Genomic DNA, 23790 nt, shown 5'->3' on the forward strand with positions numbered 1-23790 from the left:
CAGAGATCAGGCACAGGGCTCAGCCAAACAAGGGTAAAGACTGGCCACAGTTTACCTGCATCAGCCCTTTTTCTGTCTGGCCTCGTTTTGTTCCTTTTCCAACTCTGTTCCCTTGCAAATCACCTTCTCAAATGGCATAGTCTCACTGACCTGCCCCCACATCCTAGACTCTCAGGTTTGCATCCTTATCAATCACAGAATCCTTGTTTGTGTGCACATTCCTGATAGCTCATCAGTTACTGTGACTGACCAGGTTTTGTTTCCTGTCTTTGTCTCCATGAAGTTTGCTTGGCAGGTTTGTGGCTCTCTCCATATCTTGTTTATGGCTCCCTCCTTTCTCTTATAAAGCCATGTGAGGAGGTCTACAATCAAATAATCTCACTGAATCAAACATTGCTACATTCCACAAACCCTCTTCAGTTAGTGACTGATCAGGTTTGGTCCTTTCATCTACCTCCCTTATATTTTGGTTCAACAGATATGTGCCTTAAAATGTTCCTACTTTCTACCCCTTTTCTTTTTATCCCCTTATGGCACTCAAACATTGCCTGACCAGACACAACTTACACAAGCTGATGGTCTCTCCTTCCACGGTCCCTTACAAATCACAAAGCTCTTTCATGAACAATACAGAGCACAACTGTAACCACTCTGTCAGTCCAGGAAGAGTGAAATGAAGATTACTTCTGAAAACAGTAAAAACTAAGAAGAGTCTGGGAATAACTAACAGCCCTTCACCCTTGCCCTAAACAAGAATTTTTAATGAAAATCAAAGGGTTGGCGTAGGGGATGAGAATAATTTGTTATGGTAAACCAGGAAAAGTTTGTCTCTCCCATCCAGGTATGTAAAGTCCAAAGGACATTTTATCTTCTTGCCATGATAACCCAGGATAGTTCACACACCCCCATCCGTATGTACTTTAGTACACTTGACAGATGCCAGCTGCAGATCTTGGAATCCAGACAGCAGCACCTGCACTCATCAGCCAGTTCCCTAACAAGCAAAACAGGACACTGCATATACACTGTGTACTAATAAGCACAGGTTTTATCATCCTTCCCTGCTGTGTTTTCCCTTGAGCTTCACTCCCGATTAGGTCCCCATTTGATCAGCACTGCTGTCCCAGGGCTCCCACAGTGGTAACTCTCAGATTTCATGAAAGCCAAAGCCTTCACACGTTCATTGTTCTGCCTTATTCCTGAGGGATCCACATCTACATTTTGTGTAACAGTGAGGGGGAAAAAAAAAGAATAGGATGAAAAAAGTGGCATCATATTAACTTGGAAGCTGACAGATGAAAAGCTCTTGGGGACAATGAAGTTCGACACTGCCTTTAAATACATTCTTAAAATTCTAGCTTTAAACGAGAAAGAAGCAACGGTGGGGCAGTAAATTAAAAGCCCTGTGCCACAAGGGGCAAAAAGTAACAGATTTTATGAACAAGTGGACTACTTCCAAGCCTAATTGGTGTACTTTTTTCAAGACAAAATAAACAAGGATTATCCAGTTGGACTCAAAGTTGCATGACAAAGGACCTGTCCATGTATAAAGATTTGCCAGCAGAGTCATACTGTAATGACACACATCTTTCACTGGCAAAAGCTCTTTAGAGGAACTTTAGACAAAATAAACACCAGGAGTAAGAATCTTTTGCTAGTATAATTGGATTTGCCCAAAGAATTTTGCTGGCTTAGCTGCACTGGCCAACATAGTGATATTTTTCATCCTGCCAACTGTGTGCCAGTCCAATTAGAGCATATAACATTGCTTGTTCAACTTCTGCAGGGCAAGCAGGATTCAGAACCTTTGCTTCAACTCACCACCATTCACATAACCATTATACTTCTTTTCATGACTAAGAGAACATCCGGAACAGATAAAGTGACTTCTCTAGTAAGAACTGCAAACTGTTACAGCTGTTGACGATGAACACAATCTTGGTACAACATAGTTGTGAAGTCAAGGTAAATGAGTACATAGTGAGAAAATAAAAATTCTAATATTAATGTCCTTACATCTAATATTGACACCCTGCATCCTCCAAGCACTACATAGAAATCCTAGAATGTAAATAATGTTCCATGTGTTTTTAAAAAAATAAAATCAAATTTTACCTAAAAACCTCACTACCAGTAATATTCAGAGCCATTTTCTTCTAGCCAAGCTTTTCTTTCAGAGTTGTGACCAGGACACAACTTGGAAACTTGACTGTACGGGCATATACTATACAACTTCCTGATGAAGGAACAGTAATGGAAATCTGAATTTGGTCTAATAAAAAATTGGCAAAGAAATGCAGACCTTCCCAAATCTGCAAACTGTTTCAATAAAAGCAGGTGACTGAAAGGAAGGCCAAAATGAGCCAATTCTTGCAAAGTCCCAGGAGACAGCATCTGGAGTACTGTGTGCAGTTCTTCACTCGCCACCACAAGAGAAACAGACAGACTGGAGAGTCCAGTAAAGGACCACAGAGATGGTGAAGCACCTAGAGCACCTTTTATGTAAAAAAAGGCTGAGACAGCCTCGGACTGACTGATCAGCTTAGAAAAGAGAAGGCTTAGAGCTATCTCATCAGAGAGACACAGCAGGCTCCATATGAACATGAGTAACTTGACTGAGCACCAGCACAGGTTTCACAGAGGCTGTGGGGTCTCTCTTCCTAGATAATCTGAAAAGCCACAGTCCTTGGCACTTAGCTCTATCTAGCCCTGTTTCAGTAAAAGAGCTGGACCAGATGACCTCCAGAAGTTCCTTCCAACTTCAGCCACTGTGATTCTGCAGTTGATTTTCATGTAATGCTAAACACAAGGCTTTTTGAAGCCTTTCTCCTGTGAAAGAAGCAAAGTGCAACTCATATAGGACTTCAGGGCATTTCAAGATGTACCCTTGAGATAGGAAGTATCCCTGTATCTACAGTTCCCCACTCAACACTAGATACATCTGAGTATTCAAAATGGAAGATCATTTCTTTCTGCACTTCACAACTTTGTTCTTAATTTTTTTGCCTTAATTCTCACACTGTAAAGAATTAAGAAAATGAATCTGTAACTAGCACTTGGAATGAAAATTCCACAGAGAACAAAAAACACTAAGCATGACAGTTTCCTACAGCCACAGCAAAATCTTAAAAAAAAAAAACTCACATTCCTGGTGACATCTCTGTTGATTTATGAAGAAAGTATAGCAATTCGGACGGAATAGAGCTTAGCAAGGTATCATTATGAAAAGAAGCTTATGATATTTTCCTTAACTTGCTTTTGAAATACAATTATGTGGTAAGAAGAAAACTAGCCACTACATCTTAAAATGGAAACCAATGTTCAGTAGCCATGTCAGGTTGCTGGTACAAAATCTTCTGTAGCAGCTATATATATATATATATATATATCAGGTTACTTAGCAATTTTTGTGAATTAAAGAGCCCTTCTGACAGCGGAACACCAGAACTTTCCACAATATTTAATAAAATAAACTTTCCACAATATTTACAATTTGTAAAACAAGAGCAACATTACCAGATGTGGTAAAAGGAAGATGCAAGTTCATCTCTTTTTTTGTCTTTCAATGCTATGATGGTATATATCAATTACACGGTATGTATCAATTATAGCTGTAACAACTGTACCAAGAACATGCTTCAGTAATCTTTCTGGCCATCCATAATTCACTTCTGGCTAACAAGATTAATTCATTATTTACTGACAGTGGGCACAAAAGCCAATTTGTTCTTCAGCAATCAGAACTGACACTGAATCCTTCACACAAAGTTTATCTGTGAAGATCTGAGGCATGCAATAGCAAATCACATAGCAATCGCACAGAACTTTCAAAAAAAGCAGGTGACTGATAGAAAGGCCAAAATGAGAGAATTCTTGCAGAAGTCCTGGAGAACTGTGTGCAGTTCTGGGCTCCTACTACAAAAGAAACACTGACATACAGCCCAGTCAAATGAAGACTTGCTTTACTTATAGTCAAAACACCATTAATAAGCTGAATATTTGATTTGTTGCTTATTCTATATCAGATTGACACTTCTGTGTTTTTTTCCAGTGTTTTCTCAGTATCAGTTTCATCTCTGAAATGCATTTCTCACTTAACTGAATGTTTAGGATATACAAAAAACAACATTAAGAGACAGCTACATCTGAACTGCTGAAGTTTCACACAATAAGTACCTGAAATAGCCCTAAGAATTTGATTATTAGATACCAATTTTTCATTCCAAACACTGGAATATAACTTTGCTGCACATGAATTTAAAACACACAAAGGCATTAGAAAAATGTAAAAATATTAGCATCATATTTAGCACTGGAGGACTCAATAGCAATAAAAAAAAGAAGGAAAATGTTTTAATAAGACTACATGTTTCCCATTTTCAAGCTCTACTGCTCATACAAAATGGACAGTAAAATCCATATATCACAACTGTAGCACCTCCTTTTCTAACAGTGAAGCAGGTTTAAGAACCAAGGCAGCACACAGCCATCTCAAAGTCCTTCATATTAAATTTAATTAGTATTTGCAACTACTTGCATTACTTGCTGCATGCAAACAATCCTTTGAAAGATGAAAAAGTTCTGCAATCATTTTTTGCAGGAATGAATCAAAGCACTTTAAATGCTCCAAATTCACAAATATGTTAGCAAGTATTTATTTTTGTATTACATCATCGTATTTCTTCTGAATGGGAATCTTTAACTCTTAACCCAAAAACATCAACCAAATATCAATATGGGAAGAAACCTCAGCTACACCTCCCTATTTAAAAAAAATCCAATTGCTGGAAGAGTATTAATTTTACCTTAAAATCCCAATTTATGGTCACAGTTTTCAACTCAACTTTGTCAGTGGTATGTGTGATAGAAAATGGAAGAAAAATTGTGCTATTTCTGCAGATGTTCCCTACAATTAGTATGTACTATGACAGCAAATATTTCAATCTTTCTTAAAACTGAAAATTGAAAGACTTATGCAACAAACAGTACTGGTATCCAAAAACACTTTGACTGATAGAAATTATCAATGGAAAATATTTTTTAAGCTCCAAAACGCCTACCAAGATCTGAGGTAAAGTGTCCATGTTTTGACATTTGCACCACCTTACACAATATAGAAAGTGTTATTTCAGGTAACAGTGTTAAAAGCTATCTCTGGGCCTCCGTAGAGTCCTGATCCCCTCTTTCATATATAAGTAGAAGATAAATTTTAAATTACAGAATTACAGATACAGAAAGAGAATTCATTTGCCTATATACAAAGCTGAAACACATAAAACTTTGCATGAGTACCATTAAAATGTATTCATTACTGTAAAGTAATGTCTTTAAATGTCATAAAATGTGCTGAAATTGACATACTTAAAATAGTGCCAGGGGAAGAGTGAAGTGGAAAAATCAAGATAAGGTGTTCAGGTATAGGCACATCTGAAAAAGATCACATTTTCAATTTTAAACATAATTCAGCTATTTCTGCTTTGATGGTACCAGGGATCTGAAGAGAATCTGGCTCAACATTGCTTAACAGCAAAGTCTACTCTACACATAGTTTGCATATTCACTGTGTATTCACTAATGATTTTGCCATTTAGACACGTGAAATTAACAATATAGGTACCTCAGTGGAGATAGGGTAATTAGGACATTCATTACAAGTCAAAAACCAAAATCACATTCTTTCCACTTTTAAGATTTTTTTCCCCTGTATTAAACTACACATACATAGATGCACACAGGTATGCACACACATATATGGAACACAACATATGTAAACAGACAAGCTATGACTTGAGCACTGAGAACTGAAATCTTTTGTGTTAATGGATGTTATACTGACCGTATGTGTTGACATAGCATCAAGAGAACATCCAAACACTTACACCAATGAAAACATTACTCACACTACTATAACTGATATTTGCAATAGGCACGAGGACAGGTCAGCATTTGAAATCTGTTCCTAGTGAGAGGACTAAGGGCATAATAACTCAACCTCTATTGTGGGAACACATATTTACACTTGGCTGCCTTCACTTTGTTGCTTGTCATCACAATACTGAACTGCATTACAGGAAGATGGAAGTATCTTGTCAGCACACCATACTGTCAAAAATTTCTGTGTGTAATGTAGTTTTATATGTTCTCAGTTCATACCACAATTTTCTCTCTACATTGCTTCAGTCTCTTTGTATTGTTAAAAATTTGAAGCCCCAACAAATACTATTCGTCTGTTTTAGAAACAATACAATGAATCCACAAAAACCTACCTACCTACCTACTTACTTAATCAGGACAACCAAACTGTCATGTTAACAACAGAATGCTCTTCCATACACTCACACTGGTATTAGTGGGGAAAAAAAATAAACCCAAAAAACAAGAGAAGCAAATCTTAAAGGATACAGCTGTATTTAAACACAGGCTTAAAAATTCAAAGGACAATATGCTTAATTCTAAGAACAAGGCACTCTTAAGTTCAACCTTCTTCAATTTCTTTTTTCTGTGGAGAGATGCCACTGAATGAGGGAGAAAACACATCCCAAAATGGCACACATTACAACTGCAACCCTTGTCCATAACTGTCACAGCAACCTCCAACACCAAACCTCTCACCATGTGCATCAGATCTGTCCTTCTATTTACGATGTTTAATTTATTATTTCCTTATTCTACAGAATTTTACACACAAAAGCAAATTTTCACAGATGAAATAAATACCAAGGCTTTACTCTGCCCTTCACATAGTCTAGGAAAAGTAAACTCTTCACCTATGGCTAGACACAGTGGGTCACCAACCATGATGTGATGATTTACATTTTGTTAAACTTTTTTAAAAATCAATTTATTTACACTGCAGAATACTACATGTTGATACACTACAGAAATATCCTTAACAGCAGCACAATCCAGGACTCCATGTCATGGCAGCTCATGACTTAGAGAGATGTCCTCTTTCCTTGGTAAAGCACTGGCTGAATGGCCCGGCCTAGAAAATTCTGGTGAATGGAGTTATATCCAGTTGGTGTCCGGTGGCAAGTGGTGTTCCACAGGACTCAGTACTGAGGCCAGCCCTGCACAACATCTCTACCAACAAACTGGACAAGGCGATCAAATGAATCCTCAGTGAGTTTGCAGATGACACGAAGTTGGGCAGAAGCTGACTTGCTGGAGGGTAAGAAGGCTCTGCAGATGTACCAACGCACTGAAGCCAGAAGTTCACAGAGCCAAGTGGTGGGTCTTGCCAGTGGGTCACAACAACCCCATGCAGTGCCTAAGGCAGAGGGAATGTCTGAATCACAGAATCACAAGGTTGGAAGAGACCTTCAATATCATCGAGTCCACCCTGCTCCCTGACACCTCAACTAAACCATGGCACTGAGTGCCACATTCAGTCTTTTTTTAAACACATCCAGAAATGCTGATTCCACCATCTCCCCAGAAAGTCTGGAAAATGCCCAGCAAAAAGGATTTGGGGCTGCTGGCTGACAGCCACTGAACACAAGCCAGGAGTACGCCCAGGTGGCCAAGAAGGCCAGTGGTACCTGGCCTGTGTCATCAATAGTGTGGCCAGCAGAACCAGGGCAGGGATTGCCTCCCTGTACTTGGCACTGGTGAGGGAACACCTTGAGTTCTGTGTCCAGTTCTGGGCCCCTCACAACAAGAGGGTTCCAGCACTGAGGTGCTGGGAACGTCGTGGGTCTGGAGCACAAGTCTTATGAGGACCAGCTGAAGGAGCTGGGGTTGTCAACCAGGAGGAAAGGAGACTCAGGGGAGACCTCCTATCTCTCCACAGCTACTTGAAAAATCAGGCTGCAGCAAGGTGGGAGATTATCTGTTTTCCGAGTGACAGGACAAGAAGAAATTACCTCAGTTTGCACCAGAGATGGTTTAAATCAGGTATTGGGAAAATTTTCCTCACAAAAGGATTGTCAAGCATTGGAACAGGCTTCCAAGAGAAGAAGTTGAGTCACCATCTCTGGAGGCAATAAAGAACATGTATAGACATAGCGAGGTCATTTAGTACTAGACGTGACAGTACGAGGTTAATGGCTGGACTTGATGATCTTATGGGTGCTTTTCAACCTAAATTATTCTTTTACTCTTTTCAAAGCTCATCCAGTTTAGACTATGTGCTACATGATAGAGACTACTTGATTTAAATATATACACACCATTTAGTTTTTATTAATAGCTTGGATAAATTAGTAAGAGTAGCTTTAAAAAGCTTAGGGGAAAAAATGTTCTTCTCTAGAGCTGGGATTTCAACACACCTTTTACCCTTAGCAGCTGGCAGAACTTCCTTTTTTATATGTGTCAAACCCAGTAAAGGCCCTGTAAACATATTAAATACTGCAGCAGTGGCTGGTTCCTCTGCCCCTACAAAACACACATGTTGGGAGACTGTCATCAAACAGGTCATGTAATGGGTGAAGAACTCACTATTCAATGTAAGCAACCAATAATTTGAGATGACATAACTAAGAAAGAATTGGCATTTTCTGCTAAGTTAACCAAAACAAGGAACATATGAGGAAACACTGCAGGTTCTCAGCTTCAAAAAACAGCTTTACTTGTATAGATCTTTTCATTTACTTTAGAAAACAAGATTATTCTCACACAAAATCAAAGGAAGGTCAATAAAAAACAAACCACATGATACAAATTAGATGATAGACAAAGGAACATGAGCCTCGTTCCTCCAAACACACTCAAATAAGCACAGTTTGCTGACTCACTTATTAAACCTTATCCCGTACCTTTTATAAGGAGAAAAAAATAGGCATAAAGAACTTAAACCACATAAAAAATTTGGTGAGATGTGTCCTTTTTTAAGACACTCTCAAGTCCTGGCCAATGTTGAACAAAACAACAGATACACATAAATATTCACTTATAGAAAGCAGACCCAAAGAATACAAGCACTATACTAGGTCTCTGTATTTGAATTTGAGAAAAAGTGCTCTGGCTGTTCTCTGATACAGCAAGGAAATTAAATAAAGAGGAAGAAAGCATGATCGGTAACCTATGCTCAGCAGAGCAAAATGACTAAATGCCTATCGGTCTTACCAAGTCCTTTGTGCCCATACTTGAATGTTTTTCTCGTAGCCACAGTCATCCACATGGAACTCTCCTGTCTTCATAAATGCTTCCAAAACACTACTTTAAATGAATTTTCTAGTATTTTATGTCTCCCATCTCTTCATTTCCCATCCTGCTTTGTATTCAGTTCTGATGTTTCACCAAGACACAAACACAGAAGACAGTTCAAAAATGCCCTTCAGTACTTGCAAACAAAATAGTCTTAAATCTCTTTGCAAGAGATTAACTTCCAAGAATTAGATTTTGAAAATGCAGCTCATCAAAAATATTCATCACACCACAATTTTTTTAAAAAACAGTCCCAACAGGTCATCTAGTAAGGTCACCTGAATAAGGAAGAAAAGTCCTGAATTTTTGTCTAGAAAGCCATCCCCTAAAGCTTTCATGAAGACTGCCAGACAGCATCTGCTGAGCAGCACCATAAACTGTGCCATGAATGTTCTCATCCCTTCTCACACAATTTACAGTTACTGCCGTGTGACAAAAAAAAAAAAAAAAAATTGGCCACTTCTCTCAGAAATTAACAAAGCTGGCGAAGACAGACCACAAGGCTAAGGTAAGAGGTTCTGCAGCGAGACTTAATGCAATGTCTGAGTTTTTCTAGGACACAGGTGTTCAGAGATTTTGCAAAGGAACAAAACTGCAAGACTGATGAGATGAAAGAGCTACTTAAACAGAAAGTAAGCAAAGCACAGTTTATGTAGTGGTGCTCACACAAAGCACTGATTACTTTTTGTAGTATCTGAGGTACTAGTGGGAACTACAAAAAAAGCAAAGTTATTGAAAATAAACAAGAAGATTAAAAAAATTCTAAGACATCAAACCTGGAATATATTTACTGAGAATGTATTTACAGGAACTGCATACATTAAAGAAAGAATGTCCCTATTCTCCTGAGAGGAGAAAAGCAAAGGAATCATCAGTCTTTCTACTGCTACAATGCCAACAGAAGACAGTACACAAGTTAGATGTATGTTGCTTACCTACTTTTTTACCAGGTGAGGTACAGTTCCAATGCAATCCAGTCAGTCTGGTTAAAAGGCAAACAGCAAAATACTCAAGGTGTAAAACGGCTTCTTTCCTCTCTTTCCCCTTCCAGCTGCTTTTAAAGAGCAGCTGTTGTTAGCATTCAGTGCCATTAAAGGCCAAAATCAGCACCAGTTTTCAATGTTCTGACAAACAGGCATCAGTAGAGGGCACCAAAAAGCAAAACAAGTTTCCTTATCTTTAAAGAGCTTAGTAAAAGAGGAACCTACCCCTCCCATAAGAAGCTGAAGAGTAAAAAAAATGAAAACCATCTGTTAAATCACAGATCTCAACAAGTTCTGCCCACGGCAGAATTTAAATATTCTGTATTAGATAATTTAACTTGATATAAATTCTTATATAGAGAAGGAAACAGCGAGCTCTACTTCCATATTAACTGATTAAGTCAAGTGTTTATCTTCCACAAGTTTAAGAAACACTCCTCCACAATCAAAACATTTTTCTAATTAAAAATAGGAAAAAAGAAGTTCTATATCTTTCCTCTACTCTTATTTCCTTATATCCTTTCAAATCCTTCTGAAGCGAGGTGGAGATGGTAAAGCTACACACAAAGACTACCTGAGAACTTTGCAACTCAAAGACCTGTTCTGTACAAATTGTCATCATATCCCCAGTAATTCAGTCCATGTGGCCTCTACAAACAAACATGTATGACATATTTGACTTACGACAAGACCACAGTTTCACAGTACAAGACTACAATTCAATAACAGGTAGATCTGAAGAAGTAACTTTCCTCCCTAACCACACAATTTTTATATTTTAGCAAAATGTTGCATAAAAGCCATCACAACTCTTTTTTAGCAAAGAGTTGAAAAAATAACTTGACTTCCTCAACAGTCCACTTTAAATCATAAAATTTATCTCTTATTATAATATCAATAAGCCATATTAAAAAAACATATTTAGAAAAGCTGACACATTCACTTGATAAATGACAACAGTAACTGATTCAACTAATACCAGCTTCTGAGCCAAATCCTTGTATTTCAGAAGACAATTATATACAGTGACTTCCACACCAGTGCAGGTACAAAGCAAGGACTTAACAACATGCAACTTCAATTCAGCATTTATTATAATTTGGTTAATCAAAAAAAGCCACAAAGTGAACCAGATAAGAATCAAATGAAGTTTAACCTACTCTGTAAATCCATGAGATAACAAAGTAAGATTCACAAATGAGATAATAAAATCTTTCCTTTTTAAGACCCTTTTATTTACATACAATTTTTCACAAATGACATTTTTCACAAGCAGTATAACTCCAAGTAACAACTCCCTGAAAACTTTCTTCACATGTTATTCTATGTATGCATCTATTTCATTTTTTCCCAGAAATATGGTGATTAAGGAACATCAAAAACATTATGAACGATCACTATCCATGAAACCTGCCACAGAATCCATTTGCTCTTCCATCTCGGACTTAATTGTCTAATGACTGCACCCTCCTTTCTCTTACTGCACACATTAGTAACCAAAAGGAGCTTTTTCCTCTCTGAGAACAGTGAGTTGCTAATACCACAGCCACAATACTCCCCTTGAAGGTAAGACAGATAAGGTAATCTAATACTGCAAAGCAGCTAAGGAATCTGTTGGGTCAGCAGACAGCAAGATCCCTGGGATGTGGATAAATATCATAAATATGGCAAATGAAACCAAAGCAGTTGCTTCAGTGAACAACATTTTAGAACAAGCACATCATCAGCAACACCAAATCAAATTGTAATGTAACTGTATTCAGTACTTGAATATTGCAGACTTCTGTTAATCCTGTTCATCTTACCATTCTGGTTGCCCCACTCTACATGTGAAGAAGTTCTCAGAAAATGCGTGTCTGCGTCAAATACCACCCTCAAAAATCTCTTTCAAAATGCAAATGCTATACATCCATAAACACTGTCATGACTTACAATTCATTGAACATCTGTATAAGTAATAACTAAACCACCTGCTCTAAACAGTTACAATTCAACATGGGTGTCCTCAGTTAAGATCTCAATGCACAGGCAGTTTAAAAATACACTTCTTAAGGAAACAAGATGTAGTTTTACAGTTCAAGCATAAAAAAAAAAAAAAATCCAATTTGTGTTCTTTAGGAATAGGAATTAACTCACGTGCACTAAAAATACCGAACGCCCTAACATGCATGCTTGCTAAATCACTGTTTCCTTAAACAGTTGTTCCTACGACTAATTTAAGGGGATTACAGATACCCAGAGGCATCATTTTACTATACGGATAGGAGGACGTTCAGTGTTTCAGAAACACTTGCTACTGCCCTGCCCATTAACCTGCCTGTCTTGAAGACAGCACACAGCAATTCCATCCTGGTAAGTCTGTTAATTCCCAGGTTCCAATTCTGCCTTTTGCCAAAGCAGATAAAGCAACTTTAACAAGATCAGACAATTACATCCCTTCCCCAGCTCTCGGGGCGCCCACGTGGAAGGAGCTCGGGTTCCCCGTCGGCCCGGGCCACACGGCCTCCTTCACCCTCTACCTGCACGGAGGGCGGCCCGGCGCCGCCGGGACATCGCCCCTTCCCCTCCACGGCTGACGAGCCGCGGGCACCAGGCGGCGCCGGCGAGGCCCCGCCCCGCCCGGCCGCTCCCCGCGCCGATACCCGCCTCAACCTCGGCCCCGCCGCCTCCGCCGCGGCTCCCGCGGGGACCGCCCCGCCTCAACCTCGGGGCTGCCGCGGCCGCCCCGGGCCGGGCCCGACCCTTCCGCCAGCGCTTCCGGGAGCGCGGCCCCCGCCCCCGGGCCGGTGACGTCACACCACGCCCGGCGCCAGGCGTCCTTTGTCTGCGCCCGGCTGCGGCCGCGGGCCCAAGGCGCCTGCGCGCCGCGGTGACGGCACGGCCCCCCCGGCCCGGCCCCGTTTTAGTTTCGGTTTCACAGGATCGGGGAGCGAACGGCGTCGGGAGAGATCGCCGGGATCCTGCGGGCCAGCCTGGGGCCGATCTTCATCTTGTCAACCACACCGTGGCACCGGGTGTCCAATCTTTCCTTAAACACCTTCCGCGACGGCGGTTCCAGCGCCTCCCCGGGCGGCCCGTTCCAGTGTCTGACCAGCCGCTGAAGAAATCCTCCCTCACATCCAACCCGAACCTCCCCTGGCGCAGCTCGAGGCCACGTCCTCTGGTTCCGTCGATTGAGGAGACCGACCCTCACCTGCCTGTAACCCCCTTTCGAGAGTCACTGGAGAAGCAGGATCTGCCTTCTGCTGACGGTGCCACACGGGTACGGGCTCGGGATGCAGCCCTGATCAGCAAAGGCAGCAAACGGAGCCTCACAGAACTGAGTTACTCGAGCTGTTCCCCTCAAATGACAGAATACCGCCTTACTTTTCACCCTTCCAACCTCCCTGCACTCTCTACCTCAGCGTAATTAAAGTTTTTCCCAACTGTGATCCAGGAAAACAAAAAACATCTGCTGTAGTTACACAGAATTAACATTCTAAAGGAGATGACTCACTAGGCACGAAAGTGGTTGAAAACTGATAAATGACATCCTTATAGCTGCCAGAGGTGAAAGGAAAAAGGCGTAAAGCTGCTCAATAATCATAAGACAGAATGAACTGGGACTAAGAGTGTGTGGGTGTGCAGATATGACAATACACACCATGAAGAATGAATCTGACCTGCCCTAATTGGACAAGAAAATTTTCCAGTTTTGAAATTGGAGGGGACAAAAGAAATTCCTCCTAATATTCCCATTTTTCTATGTACTGCCTCTCACATATTGCCCACAAGAGGTGCATGTAGTGCTATATAATACATCATATATAAAGAAATGTGATGGGTCCTTCAAATACCTGAATTTGTAAATCACTTTTTCTTCAGCTATATGTGAATTTCATAGGCTTATGCTACCAGACGCTGCACCATCCAAAGTGGAACACAAAGCTGATAATTTTTACTTTAGGATTAGAATTTAACAATACTTCTCTTCTTGTGAAACCATCTTTTTAATGAGTTGACAGGCCTCTGTATTACAGACCTGATGTCCATGACAATGTTAAGACAGGCAAATGAGAGTAAGTTCATAGAAGTATAGAATTGTTAGGGTTAGAAACGACCTCTGGAGATCATCCTACCCAATTCCACTGTCAAGGCAGGATCACCTCAAGCAGGTGACACAAAATGTGTGTGGAAAATGTACCAACTATAGGTGGGAAACTTAAAGGAAACAGTAAAATAAATTATGTAGCTATGTATTTCAGTCACAAGTATCAAAAAGTAAAAAGAAGATAAATTCTTTACATACTGTGAAAGTAAAATAAATGAAAATAGGCTAAAAAGGAGAAAAGCAAAGTATAATTACCAACCCCTTAATACTAGTAAAAAAAATTGCAGGGGATTTTTTTCCCTGGAAATTTCCCTGGAAAAAATTCCACAGTGATTTCTTTTTGTCAATTTGGCCAATTTGGTTTTTAACTGCTTTGAGTAGGTAACTTCATGAGATCAGTGAAAAGAGATGTTGCAAGAGTAGTTAAGGTTTGCATGTTTGGACTTTATTTTCAAGATGAGTTAGCATTCTTTAACAGAAGCACACCACTGGTGAAACAGCCACCCAAGGGACAAAAAAGTATTTTAAAAGCTAAATAAAGTTGGTATGATTGAAAGGCTCTGCAGGATGATATACTTGCAAAGTACATAGAGATATACCTCTAACCCTAGTAGGAATCTGCTGCTTGAACTTCGAAGTAATATATTAAGGAATACCAGTTCCTTCTTACAAATATCTTTCCCTAAATGTAGTGCTCAATAAAGAGACTTATTCAGTTATTTTATTTAATACTTATACTTTAAAGCAAAAACCAAGGAAATTACAAACATAAAAAAAGGTGCCCTGACTCACACACTGAGGTTTAAAAGCTCCCACCAGCAACGCAACAATTATTTTTAAATAAATCTCAATTCTATTCACTTTACTACACCAAGTAAAATGGGAAATGTATTTTACACCTATGCTACATTCCATTTCTCTGTAATACAAGAAGCACTGCTTTTGGCGCTACAAAATTAGACAAGTTCTTAGTACTACCAGTAATGCTCTCAACAATGGCACATCCCTCTTAATGCAATGAGTCCACACATGAAAAATCTTACACTTTGGTTTCCTGCTGGTGTCACTGAACATCAATTCAAGATTCACATGTGCCAAGTCAAAAAAATCAAGTAATTGGGGTGGAAGCCTGGGAATTGTTTTCATTAAGATTGCAACATTCATTTAACATGTGTGGTGTGGAACTTTTCTCATGCTGTTGTCCAGAAAATTGCATCTGGACTTGTGGAGAAACTACTGTAAAACATATGCAGATTGCCAGTCAAATACTAATCTTTGCATTTCTTCTAAAATGCAAGAACCAGTTCTGTGCAATCAGGCAAAAAGTAGTAAATTATTTTGCTGAAATATGCCTATTGACTAATCAAAGGTATGTCAAACTATTTTAAATGCATGCTTTTCATAAAGTTTCTAGAATGAATACAAAAAGGCCCAACAATTAATAAATCTGTAGATAAATCAATTAAGTCTAGCATTTAGTATCATTTAAATTATATTCATACCAAAATGAACAGGTCGTATCTCTCAGTAATAGCAGAATAAATCAGAATCTGATTTTCAAAGTAATTCACAGTGGAAACTGTGACCAAAACTAACACAAGAATACAGGTGTATGTGAATACAAGCAAGGAGTGAGAGGGGATTACAACTGTACCCTAGCAGAGACTACTTTTAGGAAGCATTACTTATGATTTTAAAAAAGTCTATCCATATACACAAACCCTTTGGAAAAAAAACCAACAAACCTCAATCAGTAAGCATCCAGAGGGCAGTGGCCAAAAGCTCCGACTCCCAATGGACATAAGTGACAGATTGTGTCCCACAGGGATCTATATCATGACCAGTGTTATTCAATACTTTTATTAGTGAAACAGATGAAAGGATTGAGTGAACCCTCATCAAATTTGCAGATGACATCAAGCTGAGTAATGTGGTTGACACTCCTGAAGGACAGGATGCCATCCAGAGAGACCTGGACAAGAGGACAGTTCATTGTTTTTCCAAACAAGGAACATTGTTTTTTTTAATCAAGGAGTCAACTAGAATTTCCTATAAAATCCAGCTTCACATATTCTTACAGAAAAGTTAAAACCCTCACCAAATAAACCTGACACCTGAGGGAAAAACGTGTCTCTTAAACAGACCCAAAACACACACTTTCTACTTTTTATATTAGTTCTACTTAACTAAAATTTACAGTTGGAAGTTCTTTCTCAATTGGTGCAGAATCAACTCTAAGGAGAAAGACTGTTTTCTTAAACACCATCTCTAAATATGTAAAAAATAACATTTGGCCCAATTCCTCTATGAATATGGAAGCAGGTGGTGTGCCAACAACCACTCTTCTGAAATTTATACCAGGTAAGCTGCCAGACTCCTTCCTATTCCCCTGCCCCCAAACCAGTGAAGCACCGAACTAACAGATTTTCCAACAAGATTTAAACCAGTTTTAATTGCCTTGATATGAAATAAAACCAAGAAAAGACAATCAGTGTATCACAAGAAATGATCTTCCATGTAATGACTCACAAAAGGCAAATGGTTAGGTTGGTGCATTAGGATGGCTCTGAAATGAAATTTCCCCCACCCGTTCCTCACCCAAGAATCTTCCAGTGCAGAGTACACAAGCTCCAAAAACCAAAGCATTGAATACTGTTGAATATAGCTAACCAGATAATCAAGTGGAAACTTAAAAAAATGTTAGCCATGCTCTAGATACCATGTTTGATCAGTATCTGTAGGATGAACCAGTAACCAAATCTAGGGTGGTACCTAAAAATAAACACCCCCCCCCCCCAAAAAAAAAATCCCTAAAACTCCCACAAAACAAAAAAAAAGAAACTTACAAAAAAAATCCCATAAAACTAGAGGAAGAAGAGTGAGAGAGGAAAAAAAAAAGATACTAAGGCAGTAGATCAGTAAAAGCAGCTCTTTCTGAAAACAACTCTAGCTCTAGGATAAGCTGGAACAACTATAAAATTAACTTATTCCAGAGTTTCAAAGCACAATTATTAAGGCAGTGCCACACAGGTTGCATTTCATTTCCTAGGAAAAATTATTTTGAATTTGACCAACACCCACCCCTTTCCAGACATGTCAAGCCAAGAAGTTAGTTTACTATGACGTGTCATACTTGCATGCAATGTAAGACACACGTTGAACTAAAGTTAATCAATTTGCAGTATTTACAGACAATAAAGCTTAAGGTAAAACCATCAACAGCCAGTCTCACCAGCAGTTCAGTGTGAAAACTACTCCTTTCTGTATGCCACAATTACAGTAGTGATCCAAGTATTGTTGAACATTTAATACGCAGTACTCTACTGACCCCCAAGCAAACTAATATGCAAATATGCCAAAAAAGGGTTAGGGAAACACACACACATATGATTAGACAGGTTGCTATTTTGAAGATGCACCACTGAACAATAAGTCCTCATATGTAAAAGCTTCAATTCCCAATTCAAAACCAGGGAGGGAAAAAAAAAACCAACAAAAAAAAAAAAAAAAAAAAAAAACAACCCCAAAAAAAAAAAAAAGAAAAAAAACAAAACAAAAACAAAAACAAAAAAACCAAACAAAAAAAACCCAAAAAAAAAAAACCAACTTTGAACACTTAATTCAGAAGAAACAAGACATCCTACCTTATCTAGAAACTGGCAAAGCCATTGCTGTTATTTATTAACTGAGGATGTCAATATGGCAAAAGAATACAAGCAAAAATAAAAATACAGTACTAAAGACAAATTTCTCATTAACTGTCTAAAAGATTGTCTGAATAAAAAGATATAACTTACTATGATAGAGACAGTTCAAAAAGTAACTCTGAAAACTGACTGCTATATCTGCAAAACAATATATCTTTGTGTAGTAAAAAACAATATATAAAAACCCTGCAATGCATATTCATCTTGTGAATGAAACATTCACATAAATCTCACCTTGTCACTGTCATCAGCACAAATGTGATCTTGATGGATTGAGTGGCATTGAAACGCTGTACCAATACTACCTGGAAAACAAGGAGGGAAGGGAGAAAAAAAATAATTAAAATGATAACCCAATTTCTATGAACACTAAAAATAAAGCTAAATTTAGCAAACTTTTATCAAATCTTTTCTGTAAGACTTAGTTGCCAAACAGCTAGGTTTGATAACAGAACAAGCATCAGAGAGACATTTTAAAAGTATGCCAATGTCTTCACATATATTTTTTTAAGAACTTTAAACAGAATAAAATTATAGCTAGCTCATCAATCCAAAACAAACAAATGCAGTAAAGTACATATGCACACATAAAAATGAGGAGAAGCTATGCAATTCAAGTTTATATACTGTACTACAGAATGTTTTCAGCACCCTGGGTAACCACAAACCAGCAGCCTCATTCCAGCAATACATAAAGAATAAAAGAGGAAGATTCCAAGGTCAAAGTTTTAATTGTGTCCAGTTTTCTTATAATGGAATATCTGCCTGTTTAATGTTTCTATACAAGTTTCTTTATGCTTAGGAATAAAAGGGACAGCACACCCCTACAAAGGTTTACCCCAGTCCTGAGACTTCTGTCCAAAGAATATATATTTTGCAAAATTTCTTTCTGACTTACCACTTCAGAAAAAATATTATTTTGCTGTAGGAGTCATTGTACTGGCTTGAACAAAAGTAATGCATGACAGTACTGTGTATTTTTTGTAGGAAAGGATGGCAAAGAAGAAATCACCATACAGTTGAAGTTTCAAAGTGAAAAGGGAAAAAAAGAACCTGTTTTGAACTGCTCAAAATATTCAGTGCTCCCCTCCCACTTGATTTAGACTTATGCAAACCTCAAGTGTTTCACTACAAGCACTCCACATATTTTCTTGAACTGGAATCAGTTCAAGCTCAAAAGCAAACTACAAAACTCAGGAGAAGACAGTGTCAAAGGTAAAGCTTGATATCTTTCTGACCATTACACCAGAGGCAGAATTGTTGCAAAATACAACCTTTTGAATTGGTCTGAAATGAGAAAATAGGCAACAAAAAATAGTTAAGTTCAGCCAAATTACAACAAATACGTATAAACTTCTTTCAGGCATCCTCACAAGTGGATAATGAAAGGAATTTCCAGAGGTTAAATTCCTAAGACTTACTCCCTAACAAATTAAAATTCATAAATGTGGACCTTGCATTACAGGCCACATTATATGCTTTACAGATAGGCTTTTCATGAACCGTAATGGCATGCACCATCACAATGATAAGTTGACTTTGTTCTAGTTATAACAGATACTAGCAGTAGCAACATAGATCCAGTAGCAGAGCTTCCAGTTAGTTAATGCAATGTAAGACACCTGGGCAGCTCATCACTTTTCATGATGCCATACCTTCAATTCTAACAATATCCACATAACCAAAAAAAAAAAAAAAAAAAATCTAGCTTGGGTTTTATCTACATGTTTCAGTCAAACTCAACTGTTCTGCAGACAACCCACCAATCTGCTCTGCAGTTAGCAGAGAATATGCCAATTGCCATACCTTCAATTCTAAAAATATCCCAAAAACCAAAAAAAAAAAAAAAAAAAAATCTAGCTTGGGTTTTATCTACATGTTTCAGTCAAACTCAACTGTTCTGCAGACAACCCACCAATCTGCTCTGCAGTTAGCAGAGAATATGCCAATGTTTTCCTTTAATTTTTTTTCTCTTAACAGGATTATTCATGGCCTTTATGACGTATTAGTTCCATTTTCAGTCAACTAATACCCTACAGTACAATAACAAGATATAAGACACAATCCCTAACTGCAAGAGTGAAGGCATTACCACATCCTGGCTGCTTTGCACCAGTAAGCTGGCTGACCTCACCAACAGCCTCACCAAAAGCTGTCTTTGGAAAAGGGTTTACATCAAAGACAGCATTCATAATGCAGAGGTAACAGATCTGAAGACAATGACACAGCAGACTACCAGCTAAAGGCTCTGCTTCATGACAGTGCAATCTATAATGTTGAGTTAAATGGTCAGAAAAGTCCTGTAGGACTTCTCTGATCTTAAAAATATTTTTTGTATTTATACACATAAAATATAAAAGCAGTTTTTAATATCTGAGTTATGTTTTTAAAGCATTTTCTTTCTGCCAGATTGCACTGAGACAAACCTGAAGACAGGTTAATCACGTTTCACCTACCTGCAAGGAAAATCAGAATCAGAATCTCAAAAGACGACCTCAGCAGTTCTTTAGTCTGTGTCAAAGGCTTTTCAATTGCTGTTTAACCGTTAAAGATGCCCGAGGACTGAAAGGAACAAAAGCCAATTTGCACTGCACCAACTGCAGGGAGTAGCTACAAACTCCGTTAAACTACCTTCATATCCCCAGATTTGCACGGAATTTCAGACCAAATCAAGACCAACCGCACTCCAGGGCTAGCATATCCTAGGGCTACTACAATCAAAGCTTTAATTCTGACTGAAGAATTATCTCTACAAAGCTGACTGAGAGTGGGGAAAATGCCTTCAAGACTCCTACATAAGGAGCAGAATGCAGCATGCGGGCCACTGCCCACAGTACCTTCCCAAACGCACTTCCTTGCCAGTGTGTTCAGGAGATGCAACTGTGAGGTCTAATGCCCATCATTTTCTCAAGCCTAATCCCATTTTGAACTTCCTCTCTCCCACAATCCAAAGCAATTTCCATGATGTGCAAGTAAAAGGGCACTTTATAACAGCCAGTTGGTTTTCACACCTTCTAATACCCAGGTGACAAAAGAGTAGCCTCAATTTATGCTGAGACACCACCAAAGTGAAGGCACCACCAAAACACAGCAGGCATACGTGAAACATCAGATCAGGCATCCCTTCACCATTACTGGTATCAGACAGGGTAGAGAGTAATGGCCTTCAATTGACGCACTATATGTACATATATAATCTCTTTAAACACAGTTAAATTCTTTTGCATACCCTTCTTCAAATAAATTGAGATGCCCAGCTTAGTACTATGACTTGCACTCCAGGAAAAACATCCGTTCTTTTGGAACAGGCAAGAAAGAAAGAGTCCTGCACCCCACAGCTACCACAGGAAAAGGGCTGTTTTTCTTATAAAGCCCCACATTAAACTAAACAGCAAAAAGAATCTTCAGAATTTCATGGATTTTAACTAACTTCTGCATTGCAATGAAGAGAATCGGTATCAGGTTTGAAAGGCCAGCATCATGCTTGCCAGTTTCAACCACTCAAACACACAATGCTGGTCCAAGGCAAAAAGAGGTGTAAATTGAAATATTTTAATTCAGTAACTTCAGCGCTACTGGAAGTATCTAATTGCTTAAGTGAATGACACTGATTAATACATTCACTGACTCTCCAGTTCCCAGTCTCATTAGGAAATTGTTTGTGTATAACACCTGTACTGTTAAACCTACATTATCTAAGAGTGAAGCTGTTCAGTCTTACAAACTTGCATGAATCAGACAAGTTCTGGGCTAAGTGATTTGCAGACTAGAGTTTGGAAAGTAGGAAATGCATGGAAACGAAGTCTGACTTGGATCAAGCGTAGACTCGTAATTAACTTCTCCGTTTAAAAAACCTGTGAGTTGAATGGCGTATATATATATATATATATATATATATATCTGGTGAGATACAGTCATGGATGTATCTCCTTGAAAAGATAAAACAAATGGGGGTTAAATTATCTGTGATCTAGGAGCCTCAACTTCCAACTAAAGAAGGCACACCGCTCCTGCAGATTATTATAATGTGCTAGTCAACAATGTTCCTCTACCTGTGGCACATTATTTAGATTTTAGATGTGCCTTCTAATTCAAGAACCTTTCAAACTACAATGAAGAAGTTACTCAATGGATAAACAGAATACTTTGCTGTTACAACAGAAAAGATAGAGGTGAATTCAATAAAGAAACAGCTACTCAGGTTGGTCAAGTAAGAACAAGGCTGCAAACTAAGTATATTATACTACTTTTAAACTTTTTTCCTTATGCATGTAAATCTGACCAGAAAGAAGAAACATGATACATTGTATGCTAGCTGCATACAATTCATACTGAGATTGCCATTCTTCCCTTCTTCCTTCCACTCCTTTTTTTATAAACTCTAACAAACTGAAATTCCCAGGGATTTGCATCCACTTTAACTTAGATTGTTGAAAGAATTTATTACACTCTAGGAAGAGCTAATATTTCTCAGTTGCATGGTATGGGACACAACACTGATAATTTAAAGCAACTCCTCAGCATGGAGTACATCTATCTAAGGAGTTGTGATAAAACTCTGGAACACGTTCTAGCCAGAAAGCAGCCTAAAGCCACTAAAGCAGAAAAAAAAAGTAAAATGCTTCCTGAACTTCTCTCCTTCCTCTCCTCCTGCTTCCTCTACTTGTCAAGAAATCCATGCTCTTGTCAAACTGCAACCAGAATATGTTTGCTGGTGTTTTCTGAGTTCTGGTGTCCCCTTCCACACCCTGACCCAGTCAACCTTACCGGTTTCCCCACCACAATGCTCAGCCAAGGAATGTTGTCTTCAATTGCACACACCCAGTGAAAACTTAAATATCTAGTAATCATCAGGAAGCACAGTAACACTCTGCAAGAAAAGCTTCTCTCAGCTTTTCCTTTTTCTGCAGCTATCAGAGAAACACACAGCATGCTCACTAACCAGCAAGAAAATGGGATGAAAATGACACAGCTGAGAGGTAAAGCTAAATTTGGGTCTACATTAATTGCATATAAATTAAGTGTATCTTCCAGTCAAACTTCTGACTGTATGACACCTCCAAGACATTTTTGGAGAAAAGGAGAGGAACCTAAAGGGTTCTTTGTATTTTAAAACCTTGAAGTCTGACATATTTTAACAATACCAGAGCTTTAAAAAAGAACAGACAAATTTACTTTAGTACAGCAAAAAGCCTGAATATGAGGCAGGCCTCAGCTTCATAAACAAAACTCATCTAAAAATTAGAACTGAAGAAAATTAATCTATAAATCAGAACTGAAGAATGATCTTTTTATCTGAAGTTTCTGCTGTGTCTCTATAAGACTGCATAAACACTTTTACTTCAAGGAACATCTAATTTAAATTTACAGGTACAAACTGGACAGCTTACTCCAGGAGCCATCCACAAAATGGCCCTTATAGCAGCTATCTGAATATAACCCCATCTACATACCATTTACCTTAGTGTTGAAAATTTTATATTATTTGTAAGTAGATATCAGTAGCTTGAATTGTTAGGATGCAAGATGAACTTTATTGAACTATAAGGCTGTGTTGTGTAAGTTAAAGAGGTATTATAGTAAAACCTGGAGCTAAAATCTGAATATTAAAAATAGTTAGAAAATACAAACCTAGCAACTTAAATATTATTTTTAAATAAACAGCTAGAGTAGACGACCTATAGATTGTGGTTTATGAACTGCAACAGCCATATTTCAACATGGACTATAAAACCAACAGAAACTCCCACCAAAAGACGGTGTGAAGATGAGCACATGGTAACTACTTGGTAACAAACAATAAAGAGCAAGACTCCAGACCTTAACGTTGCTACTTGTCTAGACTGTGACACGAGAGATGGCT

General features: G+C 38.5%; 1 protein-coding gene across 4 annotated transcripts in view; it reads right to left on the reverse strand.

The window, feature by feature from the left end:
- The window catches only part of RNF38 (ring finger protein 38), a 107513-nt gene that overhangs the window by 33770 nt on the left and 49953 nt on the right, over positions 1-23790 (reverse strand). For 3 of the 4 annotated variants that reach the window (XM_041470162.1, XM_041470161.1, XM_041470163.1), the window contains one exon: positions 18162-18232. In XM_041470162.1, coding sequence (XP_041326096.1) covers positions 18162-18232 — 71 coding nt within the window. Of the gene's footprint in view, positions 1-12782; positions 13095-18161; positions 18233-23790 lie in introns of those variants that run through there. The other variant, XM_041470164.1, reaches the window with a different exon arrangement.

Source organism: Pyrgilauda ruficollis, unplaced genomic scaffold (assembly GCF_017590135.1).
Source record: "Pyrgilauda ruficollis isolate IOZ18807 unplaced genomic scaffold, ASM1759013v1 scaffold240, whole genome shotgun sequence".
Classification (NCBI taxonomy): Eukaryota; Metazoa; Chordata; class Aves; order Passeriformes; family Passeridae; genus Pyrgilauda; species Pyrgilauda ruficollis.